A 20,443-nucleotide genomic window follows, 5' to 3' on the forward strand; every position below is an offset into this window, starting at 1 on the left:
AAAGATACCCTTTTTTCTGTTCTAGTTCTGTATTAAAACTTATGTAATTTATCTCATGGGCATGGAACGACCTAAGCCTTCCCAAACCTCACTGGCCTAGTAATAGTTTTTTAAGTCTACATGATCTGAGATGAAAGTAGCATCATCTTGTGGCCAAAGGCCCAGAATGCCCTGGGACTGCTTCAGGAAGATATTCTGAACTGAACTGGATGCTGTGGGAAGGATTAGTAGGTATACAATGAAAAGTTCATGAATGGATTTTTTTGCCTTAGCAGAGTGAGTTCTAGGAATGAAAAAAAAATAGCGTAGATGTTTTACCAGATATGATTTTGTTTTAATTCGTTTTCTCAGCTATGTCATGTTTCCTTTGGCAGCTGTGCTAGTGGCACCGACCGTTATACTAATATCCACATGTATATCCCTTCCTTTCCTCATACACTAAAAAAAGAGTGACTGTTCTCACCTGATCACCATCCACCCTATTCCATGAGAGAAGAAAGCTAAATATGGTGAAGTAACGCCTTCGGCACAAAAAGACCATTACACTCTCCAGAAGAAGTAATTTACTCTACTTGGTAGTAGACAGAAATAAACTCACCAAAGAACACCAGGGAATCAGACCCAATTATTTCAGCAAGACTTTAGTTAACATCATGATTCTAGAATCTTCTTTAACATTCAAACTTTATGGATACCTATAATTCATTTTTAAGGTAGCATTTCTAAGCGTTAGGCTAAAGACTACCCACAAGTGAAACAATTATGTCCTATGTGTGTTTGTGAATTTTTTAGAAATTGTCCTGCTATTTAAAGTGAAAGAAAATATAGAATTGTCTTAGATTTATTACGTCATTAACCTGTTCTGAACAGCTGCCTCAGTGTAGGGTTGTTTTGTGCTTGTGTCGGGATATTATAAGGGTTTTGTAGGAGGAAGGGTGGGGGGATAGAATAAAGTTGTTCTTCTGCATTTACAACATCCATAATTAAAACAAGCCAGAGGAAATTAGCTACATGGCTGTTATGATTTCTAGTGTATTATCAAAAATAATTATGGCACTTTGCCATATGTTCTTGCCTTCTTTTTACAGATTGCTATTGAGATAAGATGAGACTTGACATCAACTAATTGCTTATTTCTAATATACAATCTTGAGCTACGGTGTCTCTCTGGAGGGAAAAAATAGCTCCGTGACAAAGAGATTCAGGAAATAAGACCTTTTCTAACTTTTAACGCTATACATAATAGAGACAAATGGTACAAATAAATATAACCAGATGAGTATTGGTCCATGGGAAAATAGTTGTCTATTTTAAGAATAAGAATGTATTCTGTTCATTTAGAGCCATTCAAAATCATGAAAGGTATTAGTTCCGAGTTGACTGAGGAGGAATAAAAAAAGTTAGTTAATACCTAACTGGAGAATAATTTCACTGCCTCGCCATTCCACTGAGAGCATCACAATGTATTTCCCAAAACATATAGCTCACATGTGTCTTAATGAGTTAATTATTTTGTTGTGTTACATGTAGCCCACGTCAGAATTCGCTCGCTTTCTATTTGAGAAGTGGAGGAAGATGAGCGTGAGGGTAAAAGGGGCATAAACTCAGACAGATCTGTGCTATAACCCTGCTTCTGCCACATGAGAGCTCTGGGATTTGGACAAGTTACTTCATCTCTCCAAATTGTAGTTTGGAGATTGTCAACTGAGGAACAAGAAGGCGTACTTTGTAGAGTTGATGTAAGGGGTGTAAGTGTGAGTTTCCTGCCCCATTGCATCCTTCTACTCCACCCCTCGCCCCATCATGGCTCTGCAATAATAAATACGTTTCAGTGTCGTAAAGGTCCATCTGGTCTTTCTCAGATAAGGATAGTTATCTTCAAACAGGCTGATTCCTGCACATAAAACATAATATAAAACCGAAAATACCTTCAACGTTGTAGACTTTTCATATGCAGTTGTCTCTGTGATTGAAATGTACAATCTAGAGTTTAAGTGTGAAGGCCTTTCAAGATTATCATTGGCAGTCATCTTCTGAAAGATGTCTCATGTAGGAAATGCTCAGCCAGTTATGGGCAATGAAGCAATAGAGCAATATCTGAAAAAATATTGCAACACAGTATAGCTTTTTATATGAATTTTAGATATATTAGTAAAAAAGAAAACCCAGCCTATCTTGGGACTTATTTTATCTTCCAACACCAACATTATGAAGGCATGCTATTCTTTTTTATAACTCAAATACTGAGCCAAATGGATACCAACTTTAGTTCCCCACTGGGTCGATGGCATCTTAACTTTAAAAATATCCGATGCAGTGTTACTCTGCCTACCCTTTCTCAGGATTTTGTGTCCTTTAAAACTCACTTCCACGTACTTTGGGAATGCCTAATAGGGTATATTTGAGGTAGAAGTCTCTTGGGCCTGTGTAGAGCTTTGGGGTCATTGCCCTTGCCTTGTCATTGTAATTTACTTGGCACCAATGGGTGTGTATGTGTGTTTGAAACACAGCATATATAATGTTTGTCTTACTCTTTAGAAAACTGAAAATAACATTTCTATCTTTAACATGCTTTTTGTGAATAGTTACCACTTGGCCGAATTCTACCTTCCAAAGGTAGAGCAAGAGGAGGATGAAATTGAGTCACATGTGCAGCTATTTCTGTAATTTATGAGCACTCGATGACGGTAGCATCCTTCCTCCTTACGTCCTCCCTGTTTCTGGAGCCACAACTTTGTTGGTTCATGAATGGCTAGGGCTGCCTGTATGCCAAACTTCCTGTCTCCATTCTCTCCCTGCTTCCATTTACCCTGAAAACTGCCCCCCCAAATAATCATTCTTAAAAGCATTTTAACTACGTCATGCCTGCACAGGAAGCTACAGTGAAATCTTATCATTATAGAATCAGATATAATCTCTAGGCTGCTTTCAGAGTTCTCAATGGCCACTCTGTACCCTTTGAACCCCACTGCTGACCCTTCACAGCCGCACTACTTCTTAGATCCTGCCTATAGCTCTGGCTCTTATCTTTATGTATTTGGTGTTCATTTTCCTTGAAATAGCCTCTGCTAGCAAGCTCGGAGTCATGGAGGAAGGTGGGGGAGGGGCAGAGGGACACAGTTTTAATGAAAACCCTCAACAGATCAGGCACTGAGTTAGTATTTACATGCTCTACCCACATCACCTCATCTAATCTTTGCCAAAACCTTATAAGGTAGATATTATGAGCCCTATTTATGGATGAAAATAACAGGCTTTAAAGCATTTTATAACTTGCCCCAAATCACAAAGCTAGTGAGTGAGGGAATTTAGAATCTATATAGATCTTATGACACCAAAGGCCGTGCCCTTCCCGCTGCACAGTGCTTAATCCCACTCTGTGTTAATTACCCCCATCCACTCCAGACTTTCAAGACATTCTGATATATACTCTTTAGTTATGTGGGCCTTTGTAACTCTTCCTCAACTGCTTCAAATCAGACTCCCCACCTAGAGTATGAGCTCTAAACATAAAACAAACATTATAAAATTATTCCCCAAACCCTCCTTTGGTCCCTCATCCCCCTTCAGGTGCTATTTTATTTCTATCTCAACTTCATAGCCCAGCTTTTCAACAGTGCTGTATGTTCAGTTAACCTTCTTAAGACTTCTTACTCTTACATCTGTTTCCATCTCGCCTCTGAAACTATTCTTATCAAGGTCACCAATGACTTCGTTGTCGCCAAATCCAATAGACAGTGTTCTGTTCTAATGTAACCAACCTCTTAGCAACGTTTGACACAGTTGCCCACTCCCTCCTTTTTGAAGCCTTCTGTCCTCTCTTGGTTACCATGACACCGTAATTTCTTAGTTTTTCTTCTACCTCTTTAGTTCTTCCCTTTGTGTCTCCTTTGCTAGGTGGTCTACCCCCATGTAACCTCTGAATGTTGGCGGTCCTCTGGATGTGATCCAAGGGCCCTTTTTCTTCTCTCTGTTTTCTTTCTCAATAAGGATGCTTACCCATTCCCATGGTCTTAGTATAAGTAAGCTGAATAATCCCAAATTCATAGTCAGCCCAGAACCCCACACTGAGTTTCACACATGTTTTTCAAATCTCCACTTGAATGTCTCACAGTCATTTTGAAACATAACATGAAAATAGAACACAAAATGGACTTGCCCCCCAGTTTTCATCACCTCAGTAAATAACACTACCATCCATCTGTTGTTCAAGTTAAAATTTGGGAGTTATCCTTGAGATAACCCTTTCCTTTGCTCTCATCACTCAATCCAGTAGTATTTGTAAGAAATCCAGCATCCAAATTATATCTCACAGCAGTCCTCTTCTCTCCTTCTGCAGTCTCCCTAGTCCAGGCCACCATTATCTCTTGCCTGGATTAGAGACTGGCCTCTAACTGGTCTTTCTGTTTCCTCTCCTGCCTTCTTTAATCTCCACATAGCAATGTAGTGATTTATTTAAAACCTAAATCATATCATGTTGCTACCCTGCTTTAAAAGCTTCTATTGTGTTCCGTCACACTTGAAATAAAATTCAGACCCCATACTATGGGACTTGAGGCCCCACATTATCTGAAGCCTCTCTTACCTCATGTCTAGCCACATTTCTTTCTTAGTAAGTTCTAGCCAAGATCTTTCCTACCACAGAGCTGATGCAAAAGCCTCTGCCTGCCTTTTACTTGGGAGGAATTCTGTGCTATTGGGTTTTCCTATAACTGGTGTCTTCTCATCTTTCAAGTCTCAGCTGACACCGAACCTTCTCACATAGGTGTTCCTTGACCACCGTAACCAAAGAGCACCTGTCACCACCATGTGTACACCTTTATTCTCACTGTAACTGCCCATTTGTTACCTTCAGAGCATATTTTAATTTTATTAAACATTTGTTTATCTGTTGACCATATTTCTCCCCTGTTTATCCTATTTCTCTCTTTATCCTTTATGCTGTGAACATCAAAAAGGCAGAGGTTTGGGGTTTTTTCACCACTGCAGAGCTGGGTGCTAATATATTAAATACTTGTGGGAGGAAGGAAGGTAATAAAAGAAGAGAGGAAAGAAGAAAGGGATGGGGAGGGATGGAGGGAGGGTGGAAAGGATGAAGGAACGACTTAATTTAAGGCCTGGTACTATACCTTTCTTACATCATATGTATTCCCATGGCTCCTAATGAAATCTTGAACTGAACAATAAGCACTTAATGCATGTTTGTGTAATGAATAAATATGCAGACTACTTTTGCCCTGTGACAAAATAAAAAGAACCTGGGAAAACCAAGATGCAGAAGGGAAAAGATAAGGCCCACCTTACTTATATCTGAAATGGACTCTTCAATTCTAAAAAAGTAATTTTAAGAATAGAGTAAACCAGAGGGTCAGACAAGGAGAGAAAGCATCAAGGGTTACCAGAGTTTGGGATTGCTTAAGGCAGTCTGACAAATGGGATTTTGCTCTGTTTCCTCCGGGGTAATCCACCCTAGGCCAAGCATTTTGAAAGATTAGATTTTGAAATAAAGCTTTGCACCTGGGAATGTACTGAGGCAGGAGAACATATCCCTTCTCTCCACTGTTCTAGTGCTTAAGTGTGAGAATTTTTGAACAAGATATGAAAGCAAAGACAACAAACCCTGCAGGATAATAGTCTCTGAGGACCTTAATAACAACCATTTTTAAAGCAAAGCCTGTGGACTCCTAAATCCATAGCCGCTCGTTTAAGATGCATTGCAGTGCAGTGGACCTGAAAACACACTTCTTATCTACCTAGAGCAACCAGGCTCCAAGCCAAACGGCAGTCCTCAAATTAACTCTTGCTTCTCTTGGGATGATAACTCTGCTGCTTTAAAAGTATTGCAATGGCCACATATAGAATAGACAAAGAAAAAATAGAGTGACACCCACTGTGAATCTGTACCCAACTGCTTTTCCTATGCAAGTTAGGAACCTCTAGTGGTTAGAGTCGAGTCCTTGTAAGGTCAAGTTTATAGGTCCTACTCCTTTATGTGGGTGCTTCTCAAAAAATCCATTAAGAAGGATAATGCTGTTTTGTTTCTCTAATTTTAATTTCCAATCCTTAGCAGACTGATACTTTTGTAACATGCAATAAAAATAAATTACTTTTAAAAATTACAAAAACCAGATACAAAATGCAAGCCCATGCTTTTTATTTTTAGATAGCTATAAATGTTTCTAAAGATTTACTCTCAGTTTCTGTTCTCATAATGGAATGTGTGTGTGTGTGTGTGTGTGTGTGTGTGCACGCTTGCGTGTATTCCAAAATTTTGAGTATTTAGAGCCCGTGTTTAACAAGTCATTTTGGATGACCAAGCTAAGGGAGTTTTACTTTTGCATGTTTGTTTTTGTTTTATTTAACTTCTTTAAAGCATCAACACCTTTTAAGAGTAACTATGTTGGATAAATTTATTTAAAGAGTTTTACGTTGTGTTGTCGGTTTTTATGGCTGAGTAGTATTCCATTGTATAAATATACCACATCTTCTTTATCCAGTCATCTGCTGATGGACATTGAGGCTGTTTCCATGTCTTGGCTATTATTTGCAGCAACATGGATGCTCCTGGAGAATGTCATTCTAAATGAAGTAAGCCAGAAAGAGAAAGAAAAATACCATATGAGATCGCTCATATGTGGAATCTAAGAAAAAAAAAGAAACAAAGCATAAATACAAAACAGAAATAGACTCACAGACATAGAATACAAACTTGTGGTTGCCAAGGGGGCGAGGGGTGGGAAGAGATAGACTGGGATTTCAAAATTGTAGAATAGACAAACAAGATAATACTGTATAGCACAGGGAAATATATACAAGATCTTATGATAGCTCACGGAGAAAAAAATGTGACAATGAGTATATATATGTTCATGTATAACTGAAAAATTGTGCTCTACATTGGAATTTGACACAACATTGTAAAATGATTATAAATCAATAAAAAAAGTTAAAAAAATAAAAAATAAAGAGTTTTACATACACTGCTTTCTTCTTAAATAGAGTTTACTGAACACAAATCTGCTTTTTTCTGGCTAATTCAGGGTCATTATCATTAACATTAATTATTTTGCTTCCCTTTAAAGTTAGATGATGCCTTCAAGGGCTAATAATACATGTAAGGCTATTAGTTTCCACACTGTGTGACCTTGGTCAACTCTGAGTGCCCGCAGCAACTTTTATACCTTTCTGGTTCTCCATCAGGTGTCACTTCTTTCTACTCCCAGTTTAGCCCTGAAGGATAACTTCTCTCCTATTTTGAATCTTCTGTTTTTGACCTTTTAAGTTATTAGAAATCAGGTCATCACTTTTTTTCCCCATCAAGTTTATATGAATTAGGTAAAAATTACCAGTGAAGAGGAACTAATGACCTTATCATTATTCACATGCTAATTGCTTTCAGAAAAGGTTAGAGATGGTGTGTCTATGATGAATTTTGTAGGGACATTTGGCCACTTATTCTTCTGACATCTTTTTGTTTGTCTTGTTTTACTGGTCACTTCTTGGTTATATTCAAGATAAGGAGGTTATCATTGGCTGAGTGATTTTGCAGAGATCAATAATTCCATGTACATAGGAAAGAAAATATGTGGAATCTGTTATCTGTGATATTTTGTGAATAGTATGATGACTTTTTGTTTGGATAATAAAAAAAAAAAAGAGTGTAGCAGTAACTGATTCTTGGCATCTTCCTTTATTTTTCTTCTAGTAAAACTTTTGTAACTTTTCATATTCTTTCCTGGTTGTCTTATTGCTTACAATCACCATGGGTCATTCTACTTGTCTTTGTCCTTTTCTTTATAAAATTTTATTCTCAGTGACTTCCTGAAAGAAGGTTTTTATCCTACTTAGTTTGAGAACTTTGACTGCCTTCTACCTGTTTCTTCCCAACACGCATCATCCATTCTGATCTGGTTGTACAATTCATTCTCCCTGCTCATAATCCAAACTCTTCGCCACATTTCTGCCACTTCCATGTTACTCTTCTTACTTGGAATACCTTCTTCCCTCCACCTCTCTGAAGCCTATCCATCCTTCAAGGCTTAAACTAAATTCCATGACTTCGTAAAGTCTATTTCTATCACTTGGTTTCCACATTGACTCTCTTATAACAGAAATCCTTATGTTAGCTATTAATGATTAAAGACTTGTTGTGTTCTGTACGACGTTCAAAGTATTTTACAAAAATTATTCCATATAATAGTCAAAAAAACCCAGCAGGTAGGTATTATTATTTAATATTTAGTGACGCCAAAGAGATTGAAGAGTTTTGAAACTTAGGCAGCTAATGAGGGAAAGAGAAGGAAGAGACTCCTACTATGTCTGTTTGACTGTACTTTCCTATTAGTTTTCCCCGGAGGCTGAGCAAGGGTCCTTATGACAGAAGTAGGCTAGACTCTGAGAAAAGAAGGAACTTTGAAACTTGAAAAAGCTTTCCAGGATGCAGGGTATGCCCGACTCCTAAAACTGCTCTACTGTAAGCATCATGCTTGCCTCGTATCTGAACTTTTTGATATTCACAGTTGAAATTTGGTCCATAATTGTATATAACTTTAGGCACTGTGTATCTTTCTGGGAGAAGGGGGCTACATGTTATTTTTGCATCTGCACCCATTTTCCCAATTATTTTATGTTCTGTCTTGTATTGATATATCTCCTTTCACTGCTTCAGATATACATAACAGTTTCATATTAATAAAACCATAAAATGACTCTTTGAGGACTGAAAGCAATGTTAGTCGGCCTTGTCTAATGGCAGTGCTAGATTTGCTGACATTTAGGCAGGAGTATTATTAATAGGAAACATTTTTTAATTAATAGGAAAAAACTCAGAGGTAATAAAGCCTAGTGGGTAAGAGCGTGTCCCTGGAGTCCCACAGCCTGGGTTTGAAATCTGGCTGCATGGTTTATTAGCTGTGTGACCTTGTTCATTTTTTCCTGAACCTCTCTCTAATTTCATTCTCTTATGTGTAAAGTGAAGATAATAATAATGCCTACCCTAGAGAGTTACTGCGAGGATTAAATGAGCTCATGTATATGCAGTGCTTTGGACAGTGTCTGGTGTAGTCAGTCTTATATATGTTGCGGCTACGGCTCGTGCTTCTGTTGTTGTATAACAAATACTTTTTTCCCCTCTTCATTAGTTATTGTTTTTCCTGAATAATACAATCACAAAAAAGAAGAGGAAAAATTACACTGAATGTAGCAACTAAGGCTTGAGGGAATCTTTTCTAGTCAAGTCAGAAGTAAAATAAAGCTGCTTAAAAATATCTTTGAAAATTACTTTTTGTCCAGATTGGCTCTCCTCTGAGAACTCCACTTGATTCTCCATTTTCTCCATTCCAGCCTCCTGCTTTTTGGAGCCCCTGAGTCTAAGGTTAATCTTAAGATAAGTGCCATGGTGGTAATTTTATGCAAACATGAGTGTGAGTGTATTCCTTCCCACTTGCCCTGTCGTTGTGTCTTCGCCACCTAAGACTCATGCTGCCTACTTGTACTGAGAAATCTCCACTACAGCTTGCCAGCGTCCTAAAGAAAACCTTAGGTTCCTCACTGATACTCAACTCCATTTTAGAGCAACCCACCTGAGTCCTGTAGCTTGACAGACTCCCTACCAGCCCGTCATCCCAAAGGGACATGGCCAAGCTACCTTTATGCTATGTCAGGTGATTACCTAATGTAATGTTCACATGGCACGTTTAGACTAAGGAATGAATTACTGAAGGAAGAATTTCTGTTCTGGCAGAAGGGATATTTTGTAGTAAGGTGACCTTTTCAGTGCAAACAGTTCTTGCTCACAGGTGGTCCTAGATGCCCAGCTGCAAAGGGAAAAGTGAAAAGGATAGTCAGGATTCCATTTTTCATTCCGACCGAATCAATCCATGTGGGTAATTTTTTATCAAAACCAGTAATGGCGTCTTTCTGTGTGCTTTTCCCTCAGTACTTGTTTTTCCCCTTGTTAGTAGTAGCCTTGTTCAGCTTCAGTAACTACTGTCTGTTACAGCCAATGCTTATAATAAATGGTGTGTGGAGCCAGCCTAAGATCTCCCAGAGTCAAAAGAACTAGACCCTTTGCCCACATTTAACACTTTTGGCAAGTCTGTTAAACATCTCTGAGCCTCAGTGCTCTCATCTGTAAAACAGAGAAAATAGAAGCAGGAATAACTAAAGCAATACATTTCTAAATGCTTTGTAAACTGTGAGGACCTTTACTATATGTGTGTCCTTTGTTGTTGTAAACCACCATCATGAACTGGAGAAATAATACTGAGTTGACTTACCTTCCTGCCAGTGCTAAGACTTTACTTCGGCCACTTCTGAATTTCCAAGGGGAGCAGTTTTCATCCCAGTATCTGTAAAATTTGGCAAGGAATTCTCAATATGTAGTTGGTAACAGGAATGAGTTAACTAAAAAGTGCATACTACATTTTAGGAAAAGCAAAGACATCACTGTCTCTTGCACTCCTTTTCTGTTTCCCACAGTACTAAGACTAGACAAATAGCCGGTCCTCAACAAATACTGGTTTATCAATTTTATATTCATTTCTTTCTTGATGATACAACAAAGATATTTATATGCGATGTAATCTAAATGTCCAAGATGCAAATTAGCAACTTCATGAATCAACATCCTGTTTCTGCTTGGGAAGACCTCTCACTTACTCAACAAAGTATTGATGACTCCGCGGTATGCATAACCTTAAGGAACTATTGATTGAGCCTGGGTCTCTGCTTAGAAATGTAAGATATAAAAATTCAAATGTACTGTAATTCATATGCATGCTAATGGAGACGGTGGATTGTATTAGTCAAAATATCTTATTTTGTTGAACAACAAAAGGTTTGGTTTTAATCCCTTAAGTGTATACTCTGAGGCAAAGTTTGAAGGAGCGTACAAATCAAATACACAAGAAGAAAAGTAAAGTAAAAGAGAAAACTGGGGAAATTATCTCGTTAACTTGAATCTGTTTGGTTTTTAGTCTTGAATTGTTTAGATATAATAACCTCATTTTTCTCTTTCGCTGAAGAAATGGCAGATTCAACAGGGTGTGTCTTTTCTATGTCCAAACTCCATTCAGGAAGAAGCTACCCAATGCTAGTTTTCTACCACATAAGCTGCTTTCGAAAGCAGGCTGTTTCCTTCCAGAACAAGCCTGTTTTTGATGGACTAGAGATAGATCCTCCTCAATCTGTTTTCGTATTTCTGTTCTTTCAACTTCAGATGTGATTCTGTCCATACTCCCCCTGCTGTCTTCCAGTCAAAGAGAATGAGACAGAATTCTCTTTAGAGTCCATCAGTGATACTTTGGCTGCCAAAAATAGTGACAGGAGACATTCATCGTCCATCTACCTCACTTCTGCAACATTCAAAATTCTGCATCGAAGAGGCTATGACTGAAAACATGGGCAGGTTTTTCAGACTTTCTCACATGTTATCGCTGCCACTTTTCCTTCCTTCCTTTGGAAGAGTAATTTAATTCAATTTTAGAAAGAGAGAGAGGGGAGCAAAAAAACTTTTCTAGTTATACAGATCAATCCAATTGTGCGGAGCTTCAGAATGAATTTTTAAACTTGTTGAACAGAGGCATACAAATCTCTAAAAGCAAGTCAGATAATGTACAAAGCCTCCATTCATTGTGTAGGCAGAAAGGAATGCTGGTACCCGGCAGCTCTCTAAGGAATGTTCCTTTGGCTTTGACCGTTCTGCTGGGAACAAGGAGGGAAACACATATATAAAATGAATTTATAATGTCTCTGGCTTATAATGGCAAAATGATAAGAAAAGTTGGCTGTTTGATAGAAACTGTCAGTTGCATATTCCAGGCCTCCTCTCTTTGGGGTCCCTCCCACATCCACAGGCCTGGCTACCGTTGAGTGAGGAGTACAAAGTGGCTGTTTATTATTATTGACTGGTGAGGCCTGTGCTCTGAAATTCATTCTGTCAACAGAATGTAAGCAAAGTTGGCATTTTAAAGCAGGGCGCTTTCAGTCGCTGAGTTTTCTCAGGATTGCTATGCAACAGGATCAGTGCTGTAGTCCCCGGTTCAAGCTGAAAATGTTACATAGGAAGACATACCATGTAAAGGTCAGATTCTTCTACTGTGATAATTTTCTTGATCTGTGTATATGCAAATGAGGTTGAATGCATCACTTCTTATCATAACTCGTATCAGGGTCCTATGGACTTTCTACCTGTCGAGCCTAAATATAAGATGATATTTTACATGGGAAATCTTACTAATAAATGTATAATGCTGTAATAAATCTCTGATGCTGGAATACCAAAGTGAATTTAATATGTATTGTCAAGAAGATTCTCCTATGATAGAATCCAATTAATGTGCTGATGCTGTGAACCAATTACAACCTTGTTTATTAGTCTCTCCGTGCTTTTGTGGTCAGAGTCAATTCTACAGATGACTATGTGCTTGGAAAATATGGCTTGACCCATAGTGTAATGAAATGATTAGCACTGGGGTGTATTTTGTCATGGAGTTTTATTTCGTATCACTTCCATAAAACAATGTATTTTATCCATGGACTAGAAGACATAAGTTATGAAATTTGTAAAGGAATAAATTTATTATACCTAGGAAGATACCCATTTTCAATCTATATGATAACATGAAGAGACAGTACACCAAGAAAAGTTAGAGGTGTATCTTCCTGTTAGTTGACCCGACCGAAATGCCTTTTGAACAAATAGTTTATTTTTTGCAGTTCTCCAAATTCACAGTCACAACTGGTCTCTTTTGTTTTGTAATTCTGCATGTGTTTTTCTCCCTGATGCCCTGTAGGACCTCCAAGGAGAAATCGAAGCTCACACAGATATCTATCACAACCTGGATGAAAATGGGCAAAAAATACTGAGATCCCTGGAGGGTTCTGATGATGCGGTCCTGTTACAAAGACGTTTGGATAACATGAACTTCAAGTGGAGTGAGCTGCGGAAAAAGTCTCTCAACATTAGGTAAGAAAAGATCAGGAACCAAAGAAGCCAGAAATGAGTTAAAATGACATTTCCCTCGTTTTCCTAGAGCAAGTAGCTAATATCTCATATGTTTATGTAAATCACCCAATTTCAGAATGATTTATTTTATTTTGAGTAAATGAATCATTTATTTGCTTGGTATGGAGATGATACTTGAGGGTTCGGGTTCGATTAGAATGGTGATGGTTTCTAACCACAGGAGAGACACATATTAGAGTGAATTTAAATGAGGAGCACAGCTATGCTAATTTCATAGGATTCTCTCTTGGTTTATCACAGGGTTATTCAAAAAGTGATAAAACTAATGTATGTTTATTATGGAATTCCTTCTTTGAGGACATTCTTTAAATACCATAACACATTATAATGAAGAGTTGAATGGAGACCTCTCCACAGCTCTCACAGCTCAGGAGAAATGATAGCAACTTCCTGCCTTTGGCTCCCTCTCAGACTGCGTTACCGCAGTAAACTAAGCCTCTCGCTGCCCTATCCGCGCCTCTTTTGTACTCTGTCCCCTTCTGTGGATCCACATTCTCTTGAAAAGTTAGTGAATGCGTCTCAGCATTGTTGTAAGGAGAGCACAGTGAGGGTCTTGCAATCCCGTTTTACACGAGTTCAGTGGAGGGGAAAAGAGCAGAGAGAGAAAGTGAAATGCCCAGGGTCACCTAAGTGACGCAGGAAGTACGGGGAGTGGAAGTCCGGCTTCCTGCTTTCTGATCAGTTGCTTTTTGTCATTCACATCTTTTTATATAAAAATTGTTTGTGTTTTCTTCTGTGTCTAGAGGACGAGTGGTAGTGGAGGGAGGTACACGAAGACAAGAGGACTTCATCATAGTTACAAGGGAACACACTCAACACTGGGAGGCATTACTACCTCTAGTTTGTAAGATTACAGAATGGAGATTATTTTTCTTCTTTATAATTGTTTGAAATTGTCCCAAATTTAGACACGTAGTATCTTTACTTCTACAATGGGGAAAAAATAAAACTGAAATTCATTGATTTGTAAGTGCTCTTGAAAAATCAGTGCTTAATATGACATAATAATGATGATAGCAAGTAACTGACATGTGATGCACCACATACTGGGCAGTGTCATGGCACTTTATATTTGTTGACCCATTTAATGCTCTCAGCAGCCCTAAGAGACAGATTCTATTATTATCCTCTCTTTACATTTGAAGAAAGTGAGTCAGAGAGAGGCTAGATAAGTTTCCCAAGGTCACTTAGTAAGTGCCAGATCTGAGATCTGAACACAGGGAGTCTGGCTCCAGAGTCTGAGCTTTGAACCATCATATTATACCGTGGAGTATAAAGGAAGAAGAAAAAGGGAAGACTCACTCAACTTTTACACATAAACATGTAATAAGTGAAACGATAAAATAGAGAAGCAGATTTCTAGGAGGAGGAGAGGATTCATTTTTATTTATATGGTCCCCCCGCCCAAGTTTGTATCCCAGCTTCCAAGACCCTCATTTTTATCTCCCTGTTTGGTCCATGAATTTTGTATCGATGTGTTGGTGATGAGTCATGAGCAACAACAGGTGATGGCATTTTCAAAGAGAGGGAGGCTCCATTTGCTTTCTATAGCTTAAACTCTGAGAGAGGTCAGTATATGTCATGACAAAGGCCACCTTCATAACATCTGTCATTAAAAAAGAATGAAACATGGGAGATGGAAAAGGTATTGATAGATAAAGTAAAGAAAAGAAAGCTATTCTTTTTTGGCAGGAGAGGAAAAGAAAGGTGCTATAACTGTTCTGAACATCATTCGTGCCTTTTCTCTCCTTCGTGTGAACTTGATGAAATAAAAGGGGAATTGAAAGCAGCAAACAGCATGTCAGCCAAAATGTGGTCTCTTCATTCTCAGCAATTTCCCAGATGCCAGCTACTGCAGTTTAATTCTTGCTGTCATTAATCAAGTAGAAAACAGTTACCTTAGCTCATCTAAGGTACTGAAAATTCTAGAATTTAAATATTCAGATCAATGGTTTTGGCTTTTAAATAGGCCTCGCTAATAATAATGTGTTATAAGCACTCACTTATAAGAAGCAAGGTAATGCTTCACATCAAAATGATTTAGTTTATTTCCTGATACTTTGTTGAAATAAGGATATCAGTCAGTCCACGCTGAATGGCAGGGTTCAGCTGAGAGAAGCAGAATAGAGATAGCAATTCAGGATGGGTACGAAATAGGACAGGTGAGCACTGGAAGAGTTAGATACAGAATGATCCTTGACACATAAGCTTGCATTGCAAATCTGGTCAATACCTCCATCAACATTATTTTACAGTGAAAAGTCACCACAATTGTTTTTAAAAAATTCCCAAGCTACCCTGGAAAACAGCCCTCTGTTTGCCCAAACTATAATATATTATACTAAAAAAAATTACAGTTGTTCATTGTTTAATAAAAGATTCTGAAGCCATTTTTGCATTTTAAAATATAAAACATTAGCATGTCCTTTCATAGGTGCCCACTGTTAATGAAATAAAATTGAGTTCAAACCAAAATGATTTTGAAATTTCCCTTTGCATTCCATCGATTCGGAAGGGGCATCATCGTGATCTAAATCCACATTATGTCCTTTTCCCTCCATTTATTTCCCTTCCGCACTGTCTTTCCTCTTCCTGTGATTGTGATTCTTGTCTTCATCGCGTCATTCTAAACTGATAGATTTGTCTCTATTTCTTTCTATATTGAGGCCATCCATTGCATATTTACAAAAATATTCTTCCTTGGGCACTGGATCACATTATTCCTTTGGTCAAGAACTTCCATCTTGATGGTTCCCATAATTCTCTTATTCATTTATTTGTTCACTCAGCAAATATTTACTGAGTGTTTACTACGTACTAGACACTCTTCTGGGCAGTGAGGACACAACAGTGAACAATAGACAAAAGAAAATCATTGCTCTCATGAAGCTTATATTTAGTCATTGGAATCTAGTGAACCTTCCTCTCTCTACCAACTATTTCTAATTAACCCATTCTAACCCCTTTCCTTCTCTGTTCTTCCTCTGCCTCCCAGTTCCTTCCTCACCAAGCAGCAGTCTATTTGTTTTTTTTTTAATTGAAGTACAGTCAATTACAGTGTGTCACGTTCTGGTGTACAGCACTGTGTCACAGTCATGCGTATACATACATATATTCGCCAAGCAGCCGTCTAGTTACTCCCCAACGTGGATTCTCTGAGCCAAGTAAATTCTACTTTCTAATGCCATTCCTGATCTCCAACAATTTTCTCACTGTCCTCATATGAATGAGTGCACTTCCCGATCCTCAGACTTGGAACACAATTTCTGCTCTCATCCTCCAAATTTTGACTCAAATTCCATAATTGAGATTTCCCTTTCTGACTGTTCCTTTACTAGATCTTCCCTGTACTATTCTCATTTTCACTTGATGGCAAGTCCCTTTAAGTATTCATGGGTTGTTTCCTAGGGCTATACTGGTTGCCTTCAGCTGAATTAGGTACATAAAGAAATGCCAAGCTTTGATTGAGTCAGTGAGGTACAGTAGAAAGGGTCGTGGACCAGCAGTTGGGCGACCTAGTTTCTCCTCTGGCTCTGTTGCTACCTAGCATCTAATCGTGAGCCTGCTTCAGACTTCAATTTTCTCCCTCACTGAAATGAGGAAGTTTGACCGGAAACATGATGGTCTCTTCACGTCCCCTGGCAGTTCTACAGTTCTGTTATTTTTAATTCTACAGTCACTCTTTATAAACCTAGGCAAATTCTTGAATTTTTCTACCTTGGTTTTCTTATATTTAAAATAACTGATTAAGGTAAAAGACATGGTATAAAAGAAAGTAAATACAGTGTCTTTGAGAAAAAAGAGTACTTTAATTGAGACTGTAACTCATAATTTAGTTGAAGGAAAGTATGTGCCATCTGTTCCCCATGCATTATTACATCACATTTTGTCCAAGAGGTATAAGGAGTAGATGTAAATACTCAGTGATAGCTGAGTGTCATCAAACAAAAGATTAACTGCTATAAGTGGGAGAAAAATAAAGCAAAAATTTTTTATTTGTGTATATATATATATACACATGTGCCCACATGCATACACACACAGACACAGACACAGTCAGTGATTATATTATCCAACATCAGGATGGTGTTGTGTTTCTCATTCTAAAATATTCCATGCCTACAATGTTGCATTTTTAATTTTGAAATTATGAATAATTTGAGAAGTGATCAAGTGAATTTTTACATAGAAATATGTATGAAGATTTCAATTGAATCTGGCACCAGATTGTATTTTCCAGATTATTTATGTACTATTAATTAGGAGAATCATATATGATGTTCACATAATTTCAGCAAAATTTACATTCTGTGAGATTTTTATACTTGGGGGAAAAGCTTGCAAATGTTATATAAAATAATCCCTTCTATGAAATTTTGAACATTAATTTGAGAGGTGAGGACACCAACATTATTTAACCCACAGCAGCAATAAATCTCTTAGAAAGTACTCGGTATTAGAAATTAAAATAATTAGAGGTTTATCTGTAATGGAGAACAAAGAAAGAGCAAAAAAAAAAAAACCAAAAGCAGAATCTTTCTACCTTTGAGACAAAAATGCCACTTGGACATTGAGTATCTCTGGCCTTCTTTCTCTTACTCTTGGGGTGTTAATTATGTTTGAAAGTTGGAGTTCATGGCCCAGCAACAACAACAACAGAAAGTTTACTTCTCTTTGGGCTTAATTCTGTTTCTTTATTTAAAGCCTCATAGCCCCCATTTTATTTCTGTGGTTCCTTATTTTTTCTGCATTCTTACCTTTTCCTTCTGTACGCTTACGTGCTATCTTATTACACAAGGGTACCAAAGATATACAGGGATATCGTTAGTTTTATAAAGGAAGTCAAAGTGAAAAATGAATTCAATAGAACACATTTTGCCTTAAGAATAGATGCCTTTCAGAGTAAAGTTTTATTAAGGATTTCAAACTAGGCATCAACCAAATCACACTTGAAATATGTGTCTAGAGAAATAGCAATCACTTTAGCAGCCTCTATAATTCTTACCGTCTTGACACCAAGAAGTTTCTTAAAGACCAAGCTATATATCCCAAGGTTCTGCATTTTACCTAAACCTTACCAACTGTAAAAATTATATGATTATGAAAGATTCGTACTTGCCTTGTTAAAAGCTAGTAACTCCTAAGCTCTTGTCTTCACTAGTAAAGACTAATAGAAAATGAATACAGGCTAAGTTTGCTGCTTCAAACCTCCCCTTTTATTTTCTGTTGGGTAGATAGGGGTAAATGGGGTCTATTTGCCAATTAGCAGGAAGTGTTTTTGCTCTGGGATCCAAAACATTTGGTGAAAACCTTTAAGGTTAAGGATTTCCTCATGTAAGGAAGGTTTGTCATTTCCATTTTCCATGTCTAAATGTGACAGCTCAAGTTATGTGCTTCAGCAGGTGTCTGTATAGGAGTCTTTGCATCTCAGTTCCCACATTGGCAAAACAAGAGGGTTGAATGATCTCTAAGGTTCCTTTCAGCCCTAACATCCTATGATAAAACGAGGCAGGGGGAGTCATTACAAATACAAAGAAACATTTTTAGGAAAAGCAGGAAAAGGCATCCCAAATACAAACAGGTTAATCATTTAGAAATATTTGATATACAGTCTTGGAAATAAAAATAGGGCAGCTGCTTCCAACAAATGCATTAGAAATGTGTCTTGAAAACACTTCGCAAGCTTAGCATGGCCAGAGAAAATGTTTTCTGACCTCAGAGCATTTCGTTACATTTAGATCTTCAAAATCATGTCACTGACAAATAACACCTTTGCCCTTTGGAGACCAGCAAGTAATGTTTAGGGCACATAGGAAATACTTTAAGAAATTCTTCCTCAGACAGTGGTCCTGGAGCTCACCTGCTGAATTGTGAAAGTTCTTGTTAAAAGTACAGAAATTCTGTTATCTGTGTGTCTGTTTCTGTTTTGGATATACATTCCTTTGTATTATTTTTTATATTCCAAACTTGTGGTTACCGAAGGGGAGAAGGAGGAGGGGAGGGACAAATTAGAGATACAGGATTAACAGATACAGACGACTATGTATAAAATAGAGAAGCAACAAGGATATATTGTATAGCACAGGAAATTATATATAGTCATTATCTTATAATAACTTATAATGGATTATAATCTGCAAAAATACTGAATCACTATGCTGCACACCTAAAACTAATATAGTATTGTAAATCAATTATATTTTAATAAAAAAATTTTTTCAGTTACAGAAATTCTGAGCATGGAACCTAGGAGTCTGTACTTTAAACAAGCTACTCAAATGTTTCTTATGCACACTGCAGTTTGAGAACCATGGCTTTAGATTGGATATCTTTGTAAGTGTTGTTTTAAATCAGGAGCCATTATCTGACTGACTTCCGCCTCTCCAGCCCTTACCCAGTGTCCTCTGCCTTTTATAAGCTTTTTAAGTTTTTACCGTCATATCACCCGTTTCCTTTCACTCTCCTGCTTTAACAAGGAAAAGAAAGAAAGTCATCTGATATGTGGTTAAGGTGATCAAACATTTGGAAAAGTGACCTAACTCCATACCTTAGGGATGAATAAGGAAGGCCCCCTCACCCAGATACATGAGAGTTTGGTGTTTTTTCACTCATGATCCCAGGTCCTTCTTCTGTTCCTGTATTAACTCTCTTGACTGTCCTGTGTTTCTGTCTCTTCACAGCCTCCCTATCTCATGCTATGGAGTTTGTCTTAGATTCTTTAGAAAGAATTCCCTGGGTCTCAGTGTTCATTTTTTACCCCCTCTCTTAGGGGACACAAAAGTTTTCATTGACCTGCTAGTAATTAGCATCATTTAACCTGGAACCGGGGTTGTAGCACTGCCTTTTGTAAACAAGCAGCAGCGGAAGCCCTCACCTTAGGCAGCTTGCCGTTCAGCCTATCTATCCTGTCTGTAGACCTCTCCACCGCAGGGATATGTTATTACTTCTACCAGACACAAGGACTCTTAGACATCTCTGTATTCTCCCTTACCTTCCCCTCTCCCTACTCCCCAGTGCCTGATTGGAACTGAGAGGCACTCAATCAGTATTTATTGAATCAGTATCTCATCTACCATTTGCTGCCTTCCCATGTCTAGACTGTGCCTCTCCCTACCTTTCAAAATGTCCTGCTTGACAGCCTCTGTCACCCTCAAGGGGACCAAGCTGCAAATTCCAGACACCCCAGGGAAGCTCTGTAACCAGGAGTCATTACATGTCATTAAACAGCTAAAATCTTGCGTAGGGAATTCTCATTTAGTTTTATGGGGAAGTGATAAATAGGAGGAAAGAACAGAAACATAAAAGAACTGACCTCTACACCATATGCAATCTGCACTATTATATTTAATTCATGATATCTATGGTATTTCGTGATTTCTTTATTAGATAATAATGCTGTTAGAGTCTTGAACAATC

General features: G+C 37.9%; 1 protein-coding gene across 9 annotated transcripts in view; it reads left to right on the forward strand.

Annotated features, from left to right (window-relative positions):
* DMD (dystrophin) overlaps nt 1-20,443 on the forward strand; it is a 1,947,932-nt gene that overhangs the window by 1,598,358 nt on the left and 329,131 nt on the right. For all 9 annotated transcript variants that reach the window (XM_064483309.1, XM_031445593.2, XM_064483311.1 and 6 more), the window contains one exon: nt 12,795-12,967. In XM_064483309.1, the coding sequence (XP_064339379.1) occupies nt 12,795-12,967 (173 nt within the window). The remainder of the gene's footprint in view (nt 1-12,794; nt 12,968-20,443) is intronic.

This window comes from Camelus dromedarius, chromosome X, assembly GCF_036321535.1.
Source record: "Camelus dromedarius isolate mCamDro1 chromosome X, mCamDro1.pat, whole genome shotgun sequence".
Classification (NCBI taxonomy): domain Eukaryota; kingdom Metazoa; phylum Chordata; class Mammalia; order Artiodactyla; family Camelidae; genus Camelus; species Camelus dromedarius.